Source organism: Phaenicophaeus curvirostris, chromosome 4 (genome assembly GCF_032191515.1).
Source record: "Phaenicophaeus curvirostris isolate KB17595 chromosome 4, BPBGC_Pcur_1.0, whole genome shotgun sequence".
In the NCBI taxonomy this organism is placed as follows: Eukaryota; Metazoa; Chordata; class Aves; order Cuculiformes; family Cuculidae; genus Phaenicophaeus; species Phaenicophaeus curvirostris.
The window spans coordinates 71,612,782-71,633,937 of NC_091395.1; the positions used below are offsets into that span (position 1 = coordinate 71,612,782).

The following is a 21,156-nucleotide window of genomic DNA, read 5'->3' on the forward strand; positions in this document are numbered from 1 at the left end:
TGGCCCTTGCCTTGTTCACATTGGGTGGTTTACTGCACCGTTCCCCTTTGGAAATCTCTCTGTCACCATCAATAGAGATTTGTGTCTACAGGCAGGAGCTTTAAAAGGCAGGAGGAAGCCACTCCTTCTGCTTGAGCTGTCTAGCAATAGATAAAGTTTTTGGCAACAAGATAAAACACTATGGAGCTCCGAGATCACAGAGGGTAGAAGGCACTAGTGGAGACCACTGTGGTCAGCGTGGAAGGTTGTGATGTAAAAGAAATGCAGGTTTGCGCCTTTTAACCCACTAACTCTCCCTCCGAGGGTCAGTGATATATCTGCTATTAGTCCTGTAAGACAGTCTCTTACGGTTTGCTTAGCCCTGAACCTACAAAACCAGTGCTCACTTCCACCTTTGAAGCTGGTATCAGCACTGCTAACACAGCATGCGTTACGAGTGTCCTCTGGCTGCAGCACTAACACTGAGATCAGAGAAGGGCTTACAGGTAAATCCTGCCCTCTGCCATGCCCCTAAACGTGCTGAAATGTGCAGTAGCTCAGTGCACATTATGGCACCATAAGTAGCTTCCCATAGGGATGAGATAATGAGATATGAGATGTAGCCCTTAGTATCTCTCATGGAAACACCCACTTACAGTCTTCTTAAAATAAAGATGATGCACTTAATGTATAAATGGTCTTTTTTTTTTAGTGAAATGACTCAATAATGTAGAGCCATTAAGAAATCCTACCTAAACTTGCCTTAAACAGTGCTCATATTTAAGTCTCCTTGAAGCTGAGAGGGTGCATGTGAAGATACCCATAATCTGAATTTAGCTTTTCTGGACTTCATACATTTGTGTTAATGAAGAGTAACTGAACCATCCTGCTGAAAAAAAATTTAAAATTAGCAATACTTTATTACAGGCTTTACAGGAAGATCATCGTGAGGGATGGTCTTCCTGTAGATGTTATAACATGGATTTCCTACTGCAGCATACAGGAAAGCAGCAAAGTGTGCAATGAAGTGCTGTATTGCAACAGTGCCAGCTGGTAAACTTCACGTGAATAGGAAGGTCCCCCTCCTCCTCCTCCTCCTCTTCCATCTCCTCCCCTCTCACAGCATTATCATTATCAGATGGCTCCAGCCAGCGCCAGCACAGTGGTCAGGGATGGAGCCACTAATCCAGGTGGTTAAGGCAAAAAAAAAAGGGCTTTATCAAGCAGCATGTATTGGTGAAGGAAAACAGGAGCCTATGTGCTTCACTGAATCGTGGCCCCATCTCACAGCGCTATGGCTGAGCAAACAGGGAACTGTTTGGTTTGCTGGGGATTCAAACAAGCCAGCAGCAAAACCACTGCAGGTCAATCCAGAGCAAATACCTTCACAAACATCCAGAGAACAGCAAAGCCAAAAGCCCTGTTTTGTTTCAGGTTAAATGAAGCGTTTCACTTTTAAATGGAGCAGCTGGTTTGCTGAAGATCTCTTTTGTGGAACAGGCTTGTGAAGGAAGTAATTTCAAATGGGAAAATTGGCATTCAAAATCGGTTTCAAATTTTCAGGGGTTTTCTCCCCCAGCAAACTTTAAGTGATTTTTCAAGTGAACAGCAAAGTGTTGAAGCATTGCTGAACTTGCCTTCTCTAAACAAAATTTTGGCTGCTAAAGGGTTGAGTGACTTTCCATGGACAGAGGTGTGAGCCCTCCTGGAGGGCAGCAACTCCACATGTGCTTTCCTTCTTGCACCCAACACACCCTCCGCTGGCTCCTTCAGCAGCTGCATTTACAAATGAAGTGTTTCACCTACATTCCACATTTTACCCTTCCAAGCACCTTGAGGCTGAAGTTCACTTTACAGACTCACAAATAATTATGTGGCGATTTCAAACTTTTAAAAAGAAAATGCATTGCAGGTTTGTGCTTAAAAAATGCAACCTCTTTCCTCCCCCAGAACAATGCATAATGAAACAGATTTCCCTGTTAGCAGATATCTTTGCTACTGAAGGTGACAAGGGGTCCAAGAGAAGTGATCTGGCCACTGCAGACCCTCGCAGTCAGAATATTAACAGTGCAAAAAGCTGGTTTCTGATGAAAAAAAAGGAACCAGCAGTACCTGAGGTGATGCTAGGAGATTACAGACGGCTAGTGTGAAAAGGCACAGAGATAGATGACCTCCGGGTTAGAAGTATAGTTGGTCACGTGTCACATTGAGCATTTTCTAAGCATGGCATGTATAGAACCTGAAAAAAAATCTTTATTTTCTTTGATCAAAAATACGTATAGAAATGCCTGTTTCAAGGAAAATATCATACATTTTTTTCTTGTTTAACAAAATAAATTAAATATACATGACTTCTGTTTAAACTCTATATAGAATTACAAAGGTTTTATATTTGCAATTGGATTTATTTCCAGTCCATATAGCTATTTAATATGGTCCTTATTTATTTTCTCTTTTTTCTGATTTCACTGTTACTTGAACCGCAACAAAGTTGTATCATTTCCAAAATGTTATCTGAGGGAAGGGGACAACCACACACACAACCTAGGTGAATATTTTTCAAATGCATTTTTTTCTACCAGGTAATTATTTCATTCTCTTTGTTTCTTACTCTTTTTTCATGTATTTTGCATTGACGTAGAAAAATCCAGTAGCTTGTCACTGTGAGCCATCAGAGAAGGACAGCGTGTTTTTCTTTCTTCACCATCAGCAGTTCAATTATTATTATTATTTATTATTATTATTTATTAAATATAAATATAAAGGTGTTCTGTACAATGTTCCTCTTTCCTTCCTTCTTTTTTTCTGGCAGTGGCACTGAGTCACAGGACCTGGGGAGTGATCTGCAGAACCGCCCCCCCGGGAAATACGACTTCTTCAATTTGCAGAAATCAAACCAACCAGCTTGGTTAGCTTTGCAGACAAAATGACTGTGACTGAGAATCATTCAGTCTTTCATGTCATGAATAGAAATTAGTTTTCCAGCCCTCTTGCATTATTTTTTCCCCTGGAAAAGGTGAATTCGTTGTGTCCTGGTGCTTTGGCACTAAACCTCAAGTACTTCAGAGCTCAAGTGATTCAGAGTGGGACAGGTCTGGGGGCTCCCCACTGAAACAAGTAATGTGCAGCAGGCACAGGAACAGCAGTGCCCATCCAGAAAAGCACTATGGTTTTCTCTTGATCTTCCTGCTCCTGCTCCTTTTAGCAACACAAGGAATGAGGTGGTAGTTCACATCCCTCGGTCCTGTCTCATTTGTTGCCACCTTGATTAAAAAATCCAGGAAGGCTCCACTGTTGGAGGTGGCTGCCTCTCTGCTGAGATTTGGAGTTCCTTCATTATTCCTCGGCTACATCCTGATTGCAATAATTAAAAAAACAAAACCTCTTTTCTGTCTTTCTCTATTATATATATATTTATATAGATAGGTATAGATATATACACATATATATACACACACATACACACACGCATATACAATTATATATATGTATATATATTTAAAATCATATATATAATCTTTTCTGTCTGCTTTGCCTTATTGCTGGCAGTGCGAGCTGACTTGGAGCAGTCTTTTCTGAGGTACCACGAGGAAAAGCCCAAAGGAGCTACTGTACACGGCTGCCCTCTTAGCACTGGTACTGGATGTGCTGGTGCTGATGGACTTTGCCTTCCACGTGCGAGTGGGTGTGGGTGTGGATGTCCGTATAAATCTTTGGGTACATTTTGGATGCCATAGGTGGGGCGAGTGCAGGCCCTTGGGAAAGTAAATGCTGCTGCTGGGCAACATATTCCTCATAGTTTATGGAGGAGATGCAGTCTTTGTCGGGGACCTGGGAGACGCAGATCCTGTCCCGGGGCTGCGGCCGGTGCACGGGAGCAGCAGCTGGTGGGGAGCAGGGTTTCTTCTTGGTCTGGCAAAGCCACAGGAGGATTGTTCCAAAGATGAAGACAGCTCCAGCAGGGATGCCAATGATCACAGGCCAGGGAAGGCTGCTGGCCGAGGAGGGGGGCACAGGTGCACTTGGAGGCTTGGGATCTGGACATTACGGCAGGAGGGAAACAGAAAGAGTTAATTAAATGCAGGCGAAGTGAATTCAAAACAGATGTCACACTTGGGCTGGCTTTTGTACAGGCTGTCTGGCAACCCTGCCAGACCAAGTAACAAGGGAGAAATCAAGCCAGCACATGATGTTTGGTAACTGCTTTGCTTTTCAGTGCTCCTGGAAGGACAAGCAACTCATTCTCTCTGGTTTAGGGGTCGGGAGGGGAGTCTTTGGGGAATAGTTTAACTTTCCGATCCAAACCTTAATGGACGCTCTAGAAACAGTCCAAAAGAGTTTCCTAACACTCTCACTCTGCAACAGACTGGGTGCCACTGCCCAGGTCAGAGGACACAACACAGAACGTGTCAGTAATACATCCATGTCAGCAGCCCAGGAGGCATGATTGGGTTGTGCAGAGTAATGGCACTTTGCCCATTTGCTTCTGCAAGGTGTAGCTGTGCCTGCGTGAGCTTTAGACACTATTTAGTACCCCCATCTAGCAATACTGGAGCTACTCAGCAATGCTCCACCATGGCAGGCAGCATGAATGTGGTGGTTTGGAGGTGTCTCTTGAGTTTTTTGTGTTGCTGGGAGGAAAACCAAAGGATGGGAAAAACATAGGTGAGCTCCTATCTCCTTTGTGGTGCCCAAGTCATGGAGAACTGAAAGTTCACACAGCACTGAAGTGTGTGCCCATCTCCCTAGGCCAAATTGGCTCTACTCCACCAGTCTCTTTGGAGCTACCTTTGGCTTCCCAAGAGCAGTAAATTCAGCAACCGGAGGACAAAAGATGCTTCAGACAGCATCTTTCACACACATCTTCTCTTCTGTTGGCAGGCTGTATAGCCCTGAGCAGCCACTCCAGTTTCTAAGCTTGATCTCTTGATTTATAGACAAAAAAGGAGTCCTGGGGTAGGATCCTAGCTATGAAAATCCCCATCTAGATGACTACCAGTTGGGATTTCCAAAGCTCTGCAAAATACCTGGGGACAGAATTCAGCTTGTAGGGAGACACTCAAAATTCAAAAACTGCAGGTTGTCCACATCATCTGATATGTTATATTCAAATACATATCACTTAACTTTCAAGCCAAAACTCTTTTAAGATACTAATGTCTTTTTTCTCTCCTTAACAAACAATCCTATGGCTAGTTTGAAATATCAAATATAGACCATGTGGTGTCTTTGAAATCAGAAGGACCTATACTGTTGACCTCAATAGACAAAACTTTGATTCATCATCACTAGAAATTGCAGAGTAATTTAGGCTGGAATGGGAGTCTGGAGGTCATCTGGTCCAACCTCCTGCTCAAAGCAAGACAGGATCAGAGAACTGACTCATGAGCTGACCACAAAGAGGCTTCATGTCGCTTAGCAGAAATTTTCTTCTGGGCTGGAATGATAGTGTTTTGATATTCATCCATGCTGTTCCTCTTGTCTTCTTGTCTAATCTGGTAGATTTACAAGCAAAACGGTGTTTTTCTAACTCATGGCCTTGCAACTACATCTATGCCTCTGAGGGCAAGCTGGGTTCTCCTTCTTCGTCACTGCCAATAACAATAGGTCTGCAGGGTCTGGTTCTGGTATGAGGCCTCATTATAGTCCCATTTAAATCAATGGAAAGTCTCCCACTGATTTAAGTGGAAGCTGGATTAGACTCTCATAGTTCAGAAACTCCCAGAGGCTTTGAGTTATATCCCACCCACACAGTTTTTTCCTTGGGACTGACAGGCTTTCTGGTTGGAATTTAGTCCTAAATCTAAGCGATGCAGAAGAAGACGCCAACATTATTCTCTTACTTGGCAACCCACAGTCAGTATCTAAATTCAAGCCAGTAATTCTCAATGGCTGCTGAGATATCAGTGAGCAGAAGAAGCCAGGCAACCTTAGTTACACAGTCACAAGCACTTTCCCCACTACCTACACAGAAAACCAGTTCTAACAGCATGGCAGAGTTAATGAACTCTGTCTCTCACTGGTGTCTTGACTGGAGACACCCCATTAGATCTGATAGATAAAACGTTCTGATATTGGCTCCAGTTCCCACACTCTCTTAGCTGTGATAACCTTCTGGTGGTGAAGGGAAGAAAAAGCAGCAGGACTGATATTTGTCCTAAAACTGAAGGATCTGAAGCTAGATTCAAATGACAAGATGAGGCAGAAAGAAATGCCCTTTTCAACAAAACCTGTTTAGCAGAGCAAAATTCCACAGTCAGGAGACAAAGGAGTAAATGACAAAGTGAGGATGTGCCTCAAACACACTCGATACAGCCTCAGTTCGACATGGCCACCAGCCTCTAGGCCTGGGAGAGGAGGAAGCAGCTGTGAATTTGGTAAAAGGGTCCCCAGGGGATCACTGGTAAGAATTTAACTAATCAATCATTCTCTCTTTCACACTTTTCTTTTTCTTCCCTTGTGACTCGGACAGGTTTTATTCTTCTCTTGTTTTATTGTATGTTGTATCATTGTTTCCTTTTACAAGTAAGAGCAGTATAAATAAAAGCAAGAGAAAGGAGAAATGTAAGGGAATGGCGTTGCAAACTGTGCTGCAATTCAGTTCCTCTGTGCCATCCTGCACCCTGTCACTGATGTGATGTGTTGTAATGCCTGCAACTGCAGTATCCTTTCCCAGCAACTATTTCATATGGGAGCAGATCTTTCATTTTATTTCACCTTGCTGGAATCATTATTCCCCATGAAGGGAGAAAAGGAAACACCATCAAGAGGATTTCTGCAGGGATTAATTTAAATCAGTGCTGATTTAGTCACTCACTAATTTTTATAACAACTGGGCTAGCCTAAATCACTACAGCATCACGGATGACTGTGAAGCTCAACGGGCATCAGTAGTTGTATTAATAAATAACACGATGCAGTCAATTGGTTCAGATGGAAGGTAAGAAAAGGCATAACTCACCTGGCAGGACTGTGAGAAAGGCACTGCGAAAGCTGTAGCCCATGGTGTTTGCCCCTAGGCAAATGTACATCCCTGCATCCTCTTCCTTGGCTCGAGTAATCATCAGTTTGTTCAGATAGGAACCATCAGGACGAGACCAGACCTCCCCTGTGGGCAGCACAACAAACTTCTGTCCCCCAACGTCAATGGTTGAGTTGTACTTGCTCTCTGTGCCGTACTCCACCCTTTTCAGCCACTGGATGACAGGTTTGACATCGCTGCGGACTTTGCACTGGAAAGACGTGGTCCCACCATAGTCAACTGTCGTGTTGACAGGGTGTGTCCCTGTCAGGATGGGTTTGGACCTCGTCCTCTCTGCAAAAAAACACACAGGGAGCTCCATAAAAAAGGGGATTTGCCAATCTCATTAACTTCTGATTGCAGAAACAGAAGGAAAAGGCATAGAAGGGATGAAAAATAATTGTCTAGTCCAACTCCCTGCTCCAAGGCAGGCTGAGATTTCTGCAGACCTTTCCTGATATAAATTTGCCCAGCCTCTGCCAAAGCCTCTAGTGGTAGATGCTCTCTGGTCTCTCCAGACAACTATTCCATTGTCTGAAGCTTAGCAAGTAATTTTTCATGCCTAACCTGAATCCTCTTGTTTCTAACAAGGTAGTTACTTGCTCTGTTTGCATCAGACCTGAAGAAAAGTTTGCTTTCCCTCTTAGCCCTTATATTTTGGAAGATTTTCTTCAGCTCTCTCCTCTGTACACTGAACAATCCTCACAACTGCTAAGCAAACAGTGTCGTAAGAATCTCCTATAGATAAGTTTTTTCTGTCTTTGCCATATTTCCACTCTCTCAAGTCACCCAGGAAGCACTGATATTTGGGTACCCGGTTTGCAGGCACTACCTATGTCAAACAAGGCCTTTCTGCTCCTGGGAAAGTATTGTAATTCCAGTCTGGACTGCTGAATTTCCACACTGCATTGTTGTATGTGGCAGCTATGAGATGATAAAATGATCCATCTTTCCTTGTACTCCTACTTATCCCTGTGTTTCAGGGACTATGTCCCAAAATAACGGTATTTTAATGATGTACCTTGACCTACAAGGTCAGAGGCTGCAATGATCTTTCTTGTCTTGACCAGAGGAGGATAAATGGTCTGATACTAGCCAAAAATGGCAAAACCCATTTCAGGATTAAATTTGGGCAATAGTACAGGTCTGAACACAAAAGAAGTGGACTATTTAACTGTAAATGTTCGCTTGATATAGACTCTGATGAAGTTTTGTCAATGTTTATAAATAACTGAAAGAAGGGTGTAAAGAAGATGAAGCCAGGCTTTTTTCCAGTGGTGTCCAGAGACAGGATCAGAGGCAATGGGAACAAACTGAAGCACAGGAGGATCGCCCTGAACATTAGAAAACACTTTTCTGCTGTGAGGGTGTCTGAACATTGCCACAGGTTGCCCAGAGAAATTGCGGCATCTCCACCCTTGGTGATATTCAAAACCCAGCTGGATCTAGGTGACCCTGCTCGAGCACAGAGGGTTAGACTAGACAACCTTCAGAGGTCCCTTCCAACCTCAGCCATTCTGTGATTCTGTCAGGCTGTGTCTCTTAGCACCATGTCTGGTAGGGTCCAATTTACCAGGGAATATAACAGAAACTTATGTGTTTTTAGACACAACCACATATCTACTGAGAGTCCACACCAGAACCAGTGTGGCCACCCCCAGTTTGAGGACAGCGAGGGGTGGGATAAAACATACTCCTGCTACTTTTAGTCTTCCCAGACACTCTGTAAGGATAGGCAGATGGTAAGAAGCCCCTTCTTTCACAGACTAATGGCAGGCTATGGATATTGCCTTATCTTTTATTTGGGAGTCCTTCAGGAAATATGTGTCATCTCTGTAGCTGGGCCTGGTAGCTGCCCATGGGGACCAAACTTCACTGGAAGCCATCCCATGCCATCCCATTGTTGGGGGAGCTGAGACCATAGGCACTACCGGTGAGCAATATAGAATCATAGAATCACGAGGTTGGAAAGGACCCACTGGATCATCGAGTCCAACCATCAGATCTTCACTTTATCCTCACCTCTCTGCTTTTATTATTTCTTTTGTTAACATAATCATCCCCACACTTGCAATGGAGGAAATTTTTGTGGAGAAAATGCTCAGAAGGCTTTTGCTTTTCTGGCCAATAGCAAAATCTTTCCTTTCTCACAAAAATTTCTGCTTCAAGTCTCAGCTGATGAAGTAAAATATGAAGGTAGGAAAGGAAATCAAACACAAGAGATTCACAAGACTATCCTTTCCAGCATGATTATATGCCTTAGATTGTGTCAACACCACATAAAGTCAAAGGAAAAATATATCCCTCATTCTGAGGAAAGTTTAGGTTTTTTTTTTTAGTGCTAGCATCAGAGAAATCAGCCACAGTTTCCAGACAAGGAGGTACTGCAAACCTTTATCCTAGGCACAGAGAGAAATTATGCTGTCACTGTGTGTGGCAACTGCTGGTAATCATCAACCACTTTTGAAGGCAAACAATGTTGGATTGAGCATCTAACAAAACAGCTCCCACCAGCACTGGCTTTGGGGTGAGAGGAAGGAACAATGGACTTTCTTTCAAAAACGCAGGATACTGTCAATAATGAGAGCTCTAAAGATGTGCTTGAGAAACAAAAATACCACAGTGGTCTCTATAGGCTTTGCCTTAGGACTATGAGCAATAACCACAGCTGGGGAGACTGAGACTCAGATAAGCAAGACTTTTGGAGTGGAGGCTCAGGGAGGAAGAGAAAAGGAGGAAATTGAATAAAACCTGTAATGCTCCACAGAATGATGTTAAAAATAGAAAGACGTCTGAAAACTACTTAATGCCCTTATCTCCTTGACTCTGGTTCCAGCTTTGGTTACTGTTTTCACTCTTGGCCAGCAAAAGCTAATGAAAACAAAGGTTACATACATCTTTAAGTTGATAAAAACCAAGATAAACAGGGACACAGAAAGGGGTTTGTTCCCGGTGCTGTCTGGTTTTGATGAAGTGAAAATGCCACAGCTGCCATTAGGATGGGGCTTGATTCATTTCCCTGTCTCTGCTCCTGGTTTTAGTGTAAACACATGTTTTTACTGTCTCCATACAGCTGCATCTTTATCAATCCCAGATGTCCAGCAGGTTTGTGCCTTCAGAGACCAGCAGAGTTCCCCACATGTGCTTTTAATTCCTGTGATTCTAGAGAAAGGACTTACCATAGAGATCTTTACCTTTACGAACAATCTTTCACACTGGGATAAACTTTCTCATGCTAAAATGTATGCACAGATAGACAAATAACATGCATTCCATGTGGCTGGAAATAGCCTTGCTCCACATTAATGAAGACTATTCAATCTTCCCTCCACTCAGTTCATCTTCTCCACTTTTTTGAGTTGGCTGTTTTGTAATAATTTCCATGACAACTTATGATGATGTCACAGACAAAGCACAATGATTTAAGAATATGAGCTCTTCTCTGGTAGACTTAGGTAGGATTTGAGTATAATTATCTTCAGTAATAACAGGGGAAACAGGAGATTAGAGACCAAGAATCAGAATAGCTAGATAGTAAGAAAAGCAATTTACTCTACCCCATTACAACGTAGGGTAATCCCCCACAGCTCATTTTCTAAGGGCTGAAGTCTTAAAGATATTTAGGCATCTAAAGATACAGAAAGGACCCTAGAGGGACAATTTTTTCCTTTTAGTATCTCATTTGTACCCACCTGAACCTTCAGATGTCCAAATGTTGTGTTTTTTTAAATCTCGGCATAAAGCCTTGTCTAGCTAATCACTCTAGTCATGAGATTTCTGCTAATTCCCTTCAGATGCTTCCCTAATGAAGTGGGCCTCCTATTACAGCTAACTAGACTGAATTTTCAATTGATTGGTTTCACCCTATTACTGTTCTGAGAGAGTAATCTGGGCCACTCTAAATATTTCTACCCCTCTTCTATGGTACGTGAAGCAGCTTTCTCAGTTCCCAGTTTGTCCTTGTGTTGACTCTGTTGGTAGTCAAAGATTGAATTGAGCAACGGTGAAATTTTACCATGCAGGTGCCCCTAGAGATGACTGTTTTCCAAGTATCTTCTCCCCATTTCAGCTACTAAACTGTATTATTGCTTCTCTGTCTTACCCAAGTCTTAGATTTATTCTAGTGTTACAACAATGTTTTCTCTGTCTTTGCTGTTTTTAACACATCCCCATTTCTGTCCTGCTATCAGCACTACACATGCGCCATCATGCCCTCTTTACTCAGACAGCCCCCTTCTCAAAGCTCCCTCTCAGATGCTGGACTTACGGATTACTTCAACTTTGTACGTTGCATTGATTTCTCCAACTTTATTAAACACTCGGCAGGTGTACTTCCCACTATCCTCTGGCTTCAGGTTCTTCAGGTTCAGCGTCCACTTCTTCTTCTTGTTCTCCCCAATCTCTTGGGGTGTGAGGGGCTTATTGTCCTTCAGCCACGTGATGTCAGGCCGTGGATTCCCACTGGCCACACACTTCAGGCGGATGGAACTGCCAACAGGACGGGCGATCACCCTCCGTCTCATCTTTGCCGGCTGTGTGAACCTGGGTCGGGCTGCAAAAAGCATGAAAAATTGACTGTGGTGAGCAAAGGGCACACAAAGGAAGATATTGTTGTCAAGTATTATGGCCAAATTTGTTTGAGAGGGAGGCACGGATGTATTTGAATTTCTACTGGACTGCTATTGACACCACATTAGCCTTCACCAGGCACAACCTGGAGTTTCTCAGTGTCTGTAAGGCGCCTGTGTCAGACCATCTCATAAAATAATACCAAAATTGTGGTATTGTAGCTGAAGGCAAAATGTGGCTCCACAATCACATTATAATTGTTACCACACTCCACGCCACAAATGCAAGCCCTTAGCCAAGATCTAAGGAAAAAAACTCAGATTCCTGTCAGGCTGACCATTTTCTCAGTCTTTTGCTGGTCGCTTGAAGTTTCTTTTTGTAAAGATGTTTTGCCCATAGTTCTCACTGTCTTTAATGGGACTTCAGAAGAGTCACCATCTTTTCAGTTGTGGCAAAGTCTTAGAAGTGTGCTAGATTTTGTACATTGAGCTGAACTGAAATGTATGCAATTCATTCAACATTAATTTATGAAACATTCACATTAAAAGGCTAAACAAATGGAAAGACCCAATAAAAAAGCCTTGAGTTTGTTATGAGAAGTAATCCCATGCCAGTCTAACCCAAAAAAGGAGAAGCTGAAGCAATAGCTGCTAGTGGAAAGAATCATGGGTTAAGATATCCACCTTGTCTTTGCAAGGAAATCAGCAATAGATCTAATGGCAGTGACAAGATCCCTAGATAAATGCAAGGTCCCCATGTGGCAAAATCTGTTAACTTACAACCTCAACTGCACCTAACTTTAATTCAGTTTGTAACAGAATTCCACAGGGAAAGGAGGTGGCACCTTTACACACTGGCAGTTTTATTGACATTGCAGAGTCTTCCTGCAAAGCGATGATTTGATCTAACTAATCAATAGAAACATCTCTGCAAAAACTTTTAAGACAGTTGAAACAATAGAACATAATCTGTTGCAAGGCAAAAGAAGTCAAAAAAATTACAAATTTCTCAGTTACTTTAATCAGGGAATGCCAGCCCAGGGGCCTTTCCAACTGCAGTCTCCTGCTGAGATTAACACCACTTCTGATTTCCACTTGGCACTCTCCTCCTATATCCAAAATACCGCTGACAAATTCGCTTGTCTTCTTTCCTTATTTTCTCAAAGCCAGTTTCTCCTGCGAGTCCATTTAGTGCCTCAACAACAGCTTTCTCCCCCTGCTTTTGAATCCTGTTTCTTGCTTACCATAATCTTATTCTTCAGCCATAAAGGTCAGTCATCCTGCCCTGTCACACTCCCTGGTAAATTCTCCCTCATCCTTTTCTTGGGAAATAATTGAAATAGGTAATAAGCAGCCTGCTCTGTGGCACACTGGGATGAGTTATGTCCACCAGCCACTGGCCTTCACCACCAGCACCTGGAGAACCACAACCTCAGTAGGTTATGCTTCAGGTATCAGGGAAGTTTGCTACAGGAAGGCACTAGCAGAGAACGAATCCTGCCCTCCAGGGTTGAGGGCCTGAAGCTCTGGGATGTGCATCACAGCACAGCTTTGGTGGATGGAGGAGGTTGGTCTGTAGCTTCCTCTCTTCAAGCCCTAGAAACTGCAGCTATTGCCCTCTGAGGTCTGTGAACATATCCCTCAGCCCTCACCCCACCCTGCAGCATTGCCCAGCTCCCCTCCCTCCCAGAAGAAGACACCCTGTGGCACACTCCTCTCTTCAGAGACCTTTTCTGTAGGGGAAACCATCTGCCTCCACAGCTTTCCCTAGCTCCCTTGGCTGTCATTTTGGGTCCCAGCCATTTCATGTTATTTCAAACTCTTGCTTAGAAATGCTTTACTCTCCATACAGAGGCTTTCAAGTGTAATCTAATGAACCAGAGCAACTCCAGCACTGTAAGTCCTTGCCATGACAGCTGAGCAGCAAGTGTGACATACTAACCCGCTCCACAGGTCTAGATGCTTAAATTGCTGGGTATTCCCTGGGGGTCTGCTGCAATAGGAGGCCTCCTCCCATCAAAAACAATCACCCTTCCAGAGAGACAATTAACCCCGTCAGAGCTGCACATTGTAAGCAATGACATGCTGAAGTTTAAGTCTGAGAGGGAGATGTGCTGATAAGGGCTGTCACTGTGGAAATTCAGTGAATGTCTGCAAGGTACGTGGAGAGGTTAAGAACCAGCCCTGAAATGGTTCTAAATGGTTGTTTTCTAATATGGCAACAATTTACCCCGAGAGCAGGAACTGCAGGTCCAGGTAAGAGTAGATCTTTGCTGGATGAGATTCCTGGACAGGGATCAGAGTCAAGCGAACAAGGCTAAGTTCTCCCCTTCCTTTACCTCTTTTCTGCTTCCACAGTGATGTTTCAGAAGGACTTAGTGTCTCTGCTCAGTAAGGGCTTTAACTGACAGAAAATCTCTTTTCTCCCAAAAAAGCAGGCCTATAACTGGTTTTCCTCCCACTGTGACTCCCATGAATCTGTCCAGAGTTTTGCATTCACTCCTCATGTACTGTTGCCCAACAACAAACTACAGGTAAAGTTAAACTTCTTAGGCTCCTAGGCTCTTCGTGCCTGCCTTTCTTCTTAAGGCTAAGTGATTATGTGGTCTCTGTGCAATATGATGAATCCAGATCCCATTTACACAGTCCTGAATGTTTCCTTGACAAAAGCCTGAATTGGACAAGCTCAGAAAAGCCAGTTAACAAGAAAGGAGAAAGAGAGAAACACACACAAGAGAGAAAGACAGAGCCAGCAAGCACAAAGGGGAAAGACTGAGCAGCAGCAGTGTGAGAGAGGCAGAAAAAGTGTCTTTTGAGTTGATGCTAGTAAATGTTTGTTCCCAAATCTGTACTATTTACAGAAGTTTTGCTTGTTGGAATGCCAGTCTGCTATGATCTGACAAAATTACCTCCAACATCCACCAGCTCAGCTAGGAGCACATCTGTCATGGTATTTAATGTCTGCTCCTGTCTCCACCAGGCTAATGAAGAGTAGGAAAGATGAAAATTTTCCTGCTGAATACCTCTTGAAGGACACCTTATCTGGAGTTTACCAGCCTTTCCCTAGCTCTAAAATGTTGTCATCCTTTTCCAGAATGAGTGCAGGTTACTTTCTTCTCCCAGAGCAAGCTCAGCCTCAGATGAATTCAAAGCTACCATGGGTCTGCCTCCTCCAGGTGTGGCCTGGACTACACCACAGCACCCCTTGCTTTCCAGCTCCTGAAGAAAACTGGTCTCAGCTCAAGTGATGGGGACTCATATGGTGAACACTTGACAGGTTCCACCCCTAGCACTGCTATGAGATTTCTCCCTGCCCACATGGTACAGACGTGGTACACAGCCACCTCTGTATTATAAAATTAAAAGGAGGGATGTATTCTACTTCAAGATCAAAATGAAAATGCTGTGCTACATGTCTCGAGTTCATAAACTCACAACGCACTCCTGTCAGTAATGGCCAAAAGCTGTTTGGCATCAGCCTGACAACTTATTGTCCTTCAACGAGTGCTTGGACCAAACTTAGGACCTGCCCATCTTGCAGTGATTCAGAACATGTTCCAAGTAAGGTTTTAGCAATTCCCCAAAGCTCTGCAACAGCATCAAAATCCTATGCTTGAATAGTTCAGGGCTAAAAGAAGTTCATGCAGGTGTCTAAAAGAGAGGGTAATTTAAAAAAATACTTAGCTTTGGCCTAATGCTAATTCTCCTGAAGTGAAGTCAGACCTCCCATTTGCCCTCAGTGGGAGCAGTGTTATGCTGGCACTGAAGGCTTTTGGAAATATTGCTGTAAAAGTCAATATGCCTTTTATGGAGAGTCTATGAAAGCTGTAATAGCTGCACACGCGAAAGAAAGTCACTGCCCAGAAAAACAAATGCAAGGGAGAACCATGCTGAGGTATATGGCAGGGGGCCCTAGAGCAGACCACGGGCTGCATTTCATAGAAGGACCCTTGGATGGGATCCATCCACACTGACATGTTAAGCTGACACTGTGTTTATTATTTGACCATCTGTAGGGAGAACTCACTCCAGTCATTCTTCCTTGCCTTTCCTTCAGCAACACAGAAATGTGCCGTGTGAACAGCAGTGATTCAAGAGCCAAGGAAAACCAAGAAAATATACACTGTTCCTTACCCCATTGCTTCCCAGAATGATCTTCATATTCTCCATTGGAGCCTTCAGGCACCTGGCTATCCTTTCCTGAACTGGCATCATCTGCAAAGGAAAGGAAAGGGAAGATGCTGAGGTGTCCTGCAGCACAAGCAGTACAATAACAAGAGTCTGAATTTCCTCCTGAAGGCGTCACGTAGCTGAAACACTCAATATACATTTGGCACCCACATCATGGCACTTACAGCCTGGACAGTTTAGTGAACAATTTAGTTTTCTGCTTTATGAGCTTTTCAGCAGGCTACCAAAGCAATGGAGATTAATCAGGGTTTCATTAATAGCTGACAAAAGACTCTTTCTTTATGTTTACAGGCTGCTGTTCCCTAGTAGGAGCCAATACATTGTACCTTCTATGCAAGTAATAGTATAAATAAAAATTACAGATAATTAAACGTAGGAGGTGAGGTAAGACTTATGTGATCAGTCACACAGACCACAAGCAGTGGGACTGGGGCCACTAATTCACCTTTCAGATTCCAGACAAAATCAGGAAAGCCAGCAGGTCTAGGGTCAAATGAGCCCTCAAGGGATGCTGAATGCAAAGCTGGAGAAAGCAATACTGAAAAGCTATTTGTGTGGTTGTTTGGGTTTTTTTAATTAAGATCCATCCACATGCTATTGATGGCACACCACTTTACCACCTTGTCCTTTACCATTCTTGTTGTCTACATTGCTACCACAGAGCAGCATCCAGACCTCAACTCTGTGCCCTGTATTGCTAGGAGAAATAGAAATCACCACAAGGTGAAACCCTCACCACTCTAGCAGCGCCCTCAAATTGCTGTTGTGACATGGCCACCTTCAGGGTCTCCATGAGGGCTGAGGGAGCAGGAGAGTGCCCTGACCCTCTTTGCACAACCTGGTGATGCTGATGGTCTCACACCTCTGCAGTGCCCAGATGTGTAGGTTTTCCCCTCCTCCCGTAATAGCCTGACCTCTACTACATAAGCGCCCAGCTGAGAGCATCCTGTTAGAGCAATGCATCACACTGCAGTGCATCACGCCGTGACAGAGGTCCACCTGAGGGACTTTGAGCACCTACAAGCGATGGCGTAACAAAGTATAGCTCTTCCAAGATTATTTCTGTGCTTTACTGGTGGCACAGTGCCATACAGCAGCTGGATTTGAGGGGAAGATCTTGATCGAGGGCTACTCAACTCCTAGCTAAAGTGCACTGAAGTGTGTGAAGTTTGATTTTCAAAGATAGGACAGGTGAAGGCTGTGAAAAATTTCATCTCATTAAAGAACTGCTCTGCAATGGTTTTTAAAAAAATCAAGAGAAGTAAAAACATCTGACCTAAGGAACTAATTTCTCCAATGTGCAACTCCTAACACCCATAACTCTCACGAGCAAAAGAGAGGAAATTTCTTTCTGTAATCTCTGTTGCAGAGAGGAAAAACTTATTTCTGCTTAACCATGAGCATGCCTCCCTGAAAATTTACAATGGAATTGCTCTTTACAGCTGTTTTAGAAGTTGGGTTGTGCTTAAACAGTGCTTAATGTGTAAACTGTCTTTCTGTGAGAAGAATATGTGTTTAACCCCATCCTCACCCCAGTTTCTGCTGTTTTGGAAAATCATCCCATGTCTTCAGCATGGGGCATTTTATGCCAACACATGCTCTGCTCACATTTGCTGCTGTCCCTTAAACAGAGAGGCTGCAATGCCATATGGGTTTGTCCCCCCTCGTCCCTGACAGGTTTTTCTCTTCTCCTTGTGGCTACTTCAGCACGATTTCCCCCAGAGTTATGTGCAGCTGTCACTTCAAGGAGAAAAGAAAACTTTCAGGGCAGTGCCATGCCCTTACTTCAGCAGCTCACTCCAGCTGATTGTCCCTCCCTACCTCCCCCTTCATCCTTTGTCCATCGCTGGAAACCCAGAGGCTTTTCCAGGTGCCTCAGCCAGCTCCTAGCCTAAACCACAGGGAAGCAGCATGAAACACCATCACATTCAGGAAATATCAATTATTGCCCAGTTCCGTGAGTGCAAATGTACTGTCCAGGCTCCTCCAATGCTGGCCCACAGCCTGTGTTACAGAGGAGGCGAGCAACCCACGTGACTGCATTTTACAAATAACTTTTTGCAGCCTTGCAAACCAAATGCAGGGTGTACAAATATATCCATTATTTATGATGGCTTGCATATGACAGATTGTCTCCTTTCAGTCAAAATACCGAATTTATTATCTTCTGGCACTTGTACAGGTTTTCAGATAAATATGAGTAGTGCTATGAATGAAATCTTGGATGGTGTCTAACAGAGAACTTAGTAAATCCCTTAGCACAATTAGAAAAATGTATTGAGTAATGGAGAAGAAAGAAAAATTGTGGTCAGAGATGTCGGATTCCTGCCCATTGTTAACTGCTGAATATCTTAATAGTGGTAAAGACATTTAAGTGGCGATGTTCTGTCAATTATATTTTAATCCTACTCAGCTTGATGTACAAAGAGCAGTATATCCTCCCTTGCCTCCTGCCTCATGTTACAGTATGTCAGTCCATGTGCACTCCTCCTGCCTACAGACAAGGACTGACTGGCATTCTCAACACCTCTTGACTTGCTGCCAGGCTTTTGATGTAAGTAAAATTGCTCTGAATCTGTTTGATCCTTTGAAGATGCTTCGCTGGTTGTTATCCTGCCAACTCGCAAACTTGCAGAGTAACCTACCAAAACCAGACAAAAAGTCATTTTAGAGGGAATAGATCAGGATAACTAACGCCACCATGCTGAGCCCAAATCATCTGAAAGAGATGATTTGGTGGGGAAGCAGGGTTGACATAAATATCCGCATGCATTTATACATGTTGGTTTAGATCCACAGAACCAGTTCCACGTTTGTTTGGAATGTGGTAACATTAACAACAACACACAGCAAAAGTCTAGGGGGCTGGGGGCAGGGAGTGTCATCAACATGGAAACTCATGTAGACCAAAACTACTCCTTCCCATCCCCAGAGCTGCACACTGGCTAGGGATGTGACAGCAGTTTCCCTTCCAGCTACAATATGCAGTGAATCAGGCACCTACCTCCAGCATGACTGTGTCTGAACAAACTTACAACAAAGCTGAGAACCGTACAGAAAAAAAGCTGATTAATGAGATCCAGAAACTGGATGAAATTCAGCAAATCTCACTTTGGGAAGATTCACTGAAGCCCTGGATTCTCTGGTCAAGCTTAAAAATGTGAGTGAGGCAGCAGAATAGTCAGTGATATAATGATGAAGTGTTAACCTGGGATGTGAGTGACCTAGGGTCAAGTTCCTTTTCTGCCACATTCAGAGGAGAATCTGAGCCTCACCTCTTACACCTTGGGTGAGTGTCTTAAGCTCTGAACAGTGGTCTCAGACAGCCAAAAAAGAGCTTATTACTATATAAAGTGGAACAGTGCTGTGGGAGACAGATATCTCAGGAACACCCCTAGGATGGAAGACTCTTGTCTAATTCAGCTATCACCAAGATCTGACTTCCATCTGCCTCATCCAAAGTTAGTACTGGGGCTGCACGAAAAGAATCTGTTTCTCCCTGTTTTGAAGAATGTTCTTATTTCTTTAATTTTAATATGAAGTGGTTTCCTAGGGTAGGGAAACACATTTGTAGTTTGTTATAGTCTCTATGCTAGCAAGGATGGATATTTCTCTACCACAAACACATTTTGGTCAGCCTGCTCACTCCTAGGGAGGGATCTATGACACTGAAAGCAAAGACAAATTCTGTGAAAGTTCAGAGGCGTTTGGTTAAGCCCAAATCTGGGGTCTGAAGCCTGGCTAACACTGCTAGATATGAAGACTTGCTGTTTGCACTTCATCCCAAGCTTTACAAATGCAACTGGCATGGCAATATTCTTATTAGGCAGAGCATGGACACGAAAAAAATCAGCCACATTCAGATATGTACGATTAGCACACAAAATAATGAGTCAGTAGCAGAAATCACATGAGTCTTAGCTATATTCAAAAATTATCCAATAAGCTGATTGCTTACTCATGGTCTTGTCACCTCCCACAGAGGCAGGAAAGTCAGGGTGATAAGTGCATACAAAAAAATCAGCCTGCAGCCAAAGGGACCGGCTACGCAGCCTTGCCAGCTTTGCTGCCAGCCAACTACCACAAGAGGCAGCATGAAGAAGGATGAGCTGCTGAAGTTTTCTACAAGCTACCTTTTCTGTGACCTATATTGGAAGGTCATCCGATACTGGACTTCTTGGACAGTATCATAGGCTTAGGAGAGCAGCCAGTTGGAAGACGAAGTGGAAAACCTGCCTTGAAAAATAATCAGTGACTAATTTTATGTCACGAGTGTCTGAAACTAAAAAAAACACACAGTAGAGGTGTCCTCACTATACAATTTGGTTCCATGGTGCTACAAAGTATGCTGGCTGGTCGAGAAATCTGAAGTGGGAGGCTGCAATATCATGTCAGATGGTAAGACTTGGAGATGTGGGACTAATTCCTGTAGCCCTTTCCCCTCCAAATACTGCACCTGGCCATACAAGATGAGGACAGGATGGATCCAAAGGCATCAGCCTATTGTTAAGGAACGTCATCCCAATGGCGTGATCTCCAGCTGTCCTCCAGCTACAGCCTCTCTCTTGCTTAAAGATCTCGTTCCAGGCTGGCTTATAGATCTGAGGTGCCACAGGACTGAGATGCTGGCACTGTGCTCGGGCTGAAAAGTGGAGTCACAGGCTAGTTTTTGCATGAGACTTGACACATCTGAGTGTACGAGGCTCTGATTATCAGTGCTGACATCATGGACCAAATTGTCCTTTCTTTACACATATTGCCTGCCATGGGTCTTTTTGGTCTACTCTCTGTACCAAAACAAGTGGAATTCTGCAGAAAGGGTATTTCAGTGTGTAACTCCATCAACTGGCAAAGCACTTTGGGGATCCTATGGGACAATGAATGCCACATAAGTGGGGTATAGTTACTGTTTATTACCATAGCAGAATTGTTCCATTCCCTCTTAAAAGTTAAAACAAATGGAATATTCTACATAATGGTCTATCTCTGAGAGAAATTGATGGGAAATATTCATAGACTGTTACTGAGCTAGGACCAAATTTTATTTACCCACAGATTCTCCATGAAGGCTTCATGTTTTAGCCAAACAGGCCAATGCCACATGGTAAGCATCCACCCCCAAGCCAAAACAACAGCCCAATTTCTGAAGCAAAAATCTAGCTGTAATATTTCTCTATCATTCATGAAGTTGCTTTAATTTGTTATAACGCAAGGTCCGTCCCTGCTCTGACTTGATGGCACCAGCTTTGGAGTCTTTGATGTCAGAGGCCTTGAAAGCCCCATTTCACAGATGAGCCAGCTTTGCATAAATAAACAAAGTGACCTCTGAACTGGAGCCTGAGACCTGAGCACACTTCAAAGCACTGGGGGAGGCGATGGGGGGAATGGGGAATGAAG

At 43.6% G+C, this 21,156-nt stretch overlaps 1 protein-coding gene across 5 annotated transcripts in view; it reads right to left on the bottom strand.

Moving 5' to 3' along the window:
• Positions 1–276: 276 nt before the first annotated feature.
• FGFRL1 (fibroblast growth factor receptor like 1) overlaps positions 277–21,156 on the bottom strand; it is a 176,548-nt gene continuing 155,668 nt past the window's right edge. For all 5 annotated transcript variants that reach the window (XM_069856515.1, XM_069856517.1, XM_069856514.1 and 2 more), the window contains 4 exons: positions 15,703–15,783; positions 11,268–11,552; positions 6,941–7,294; positions 277–4,016 (listed from right to left, as the gene is read on the bottom strand). In XM_069856515.1, the coding sequence (XP_069712616.1) occupies positions 3,607–4,016; positions 6,941–7,294; positions 11,268–11,552; positions 15,703–15,783 (1,130 nt within the window). In that variant the 3' untranslated portion in view covers positions 277–3,606. The remainder of the gene's footprint in view (positions 4,017–6,940; positions 7,295–11,267; positions 11,553–15,702; positions 15,784–21,156) is intronic.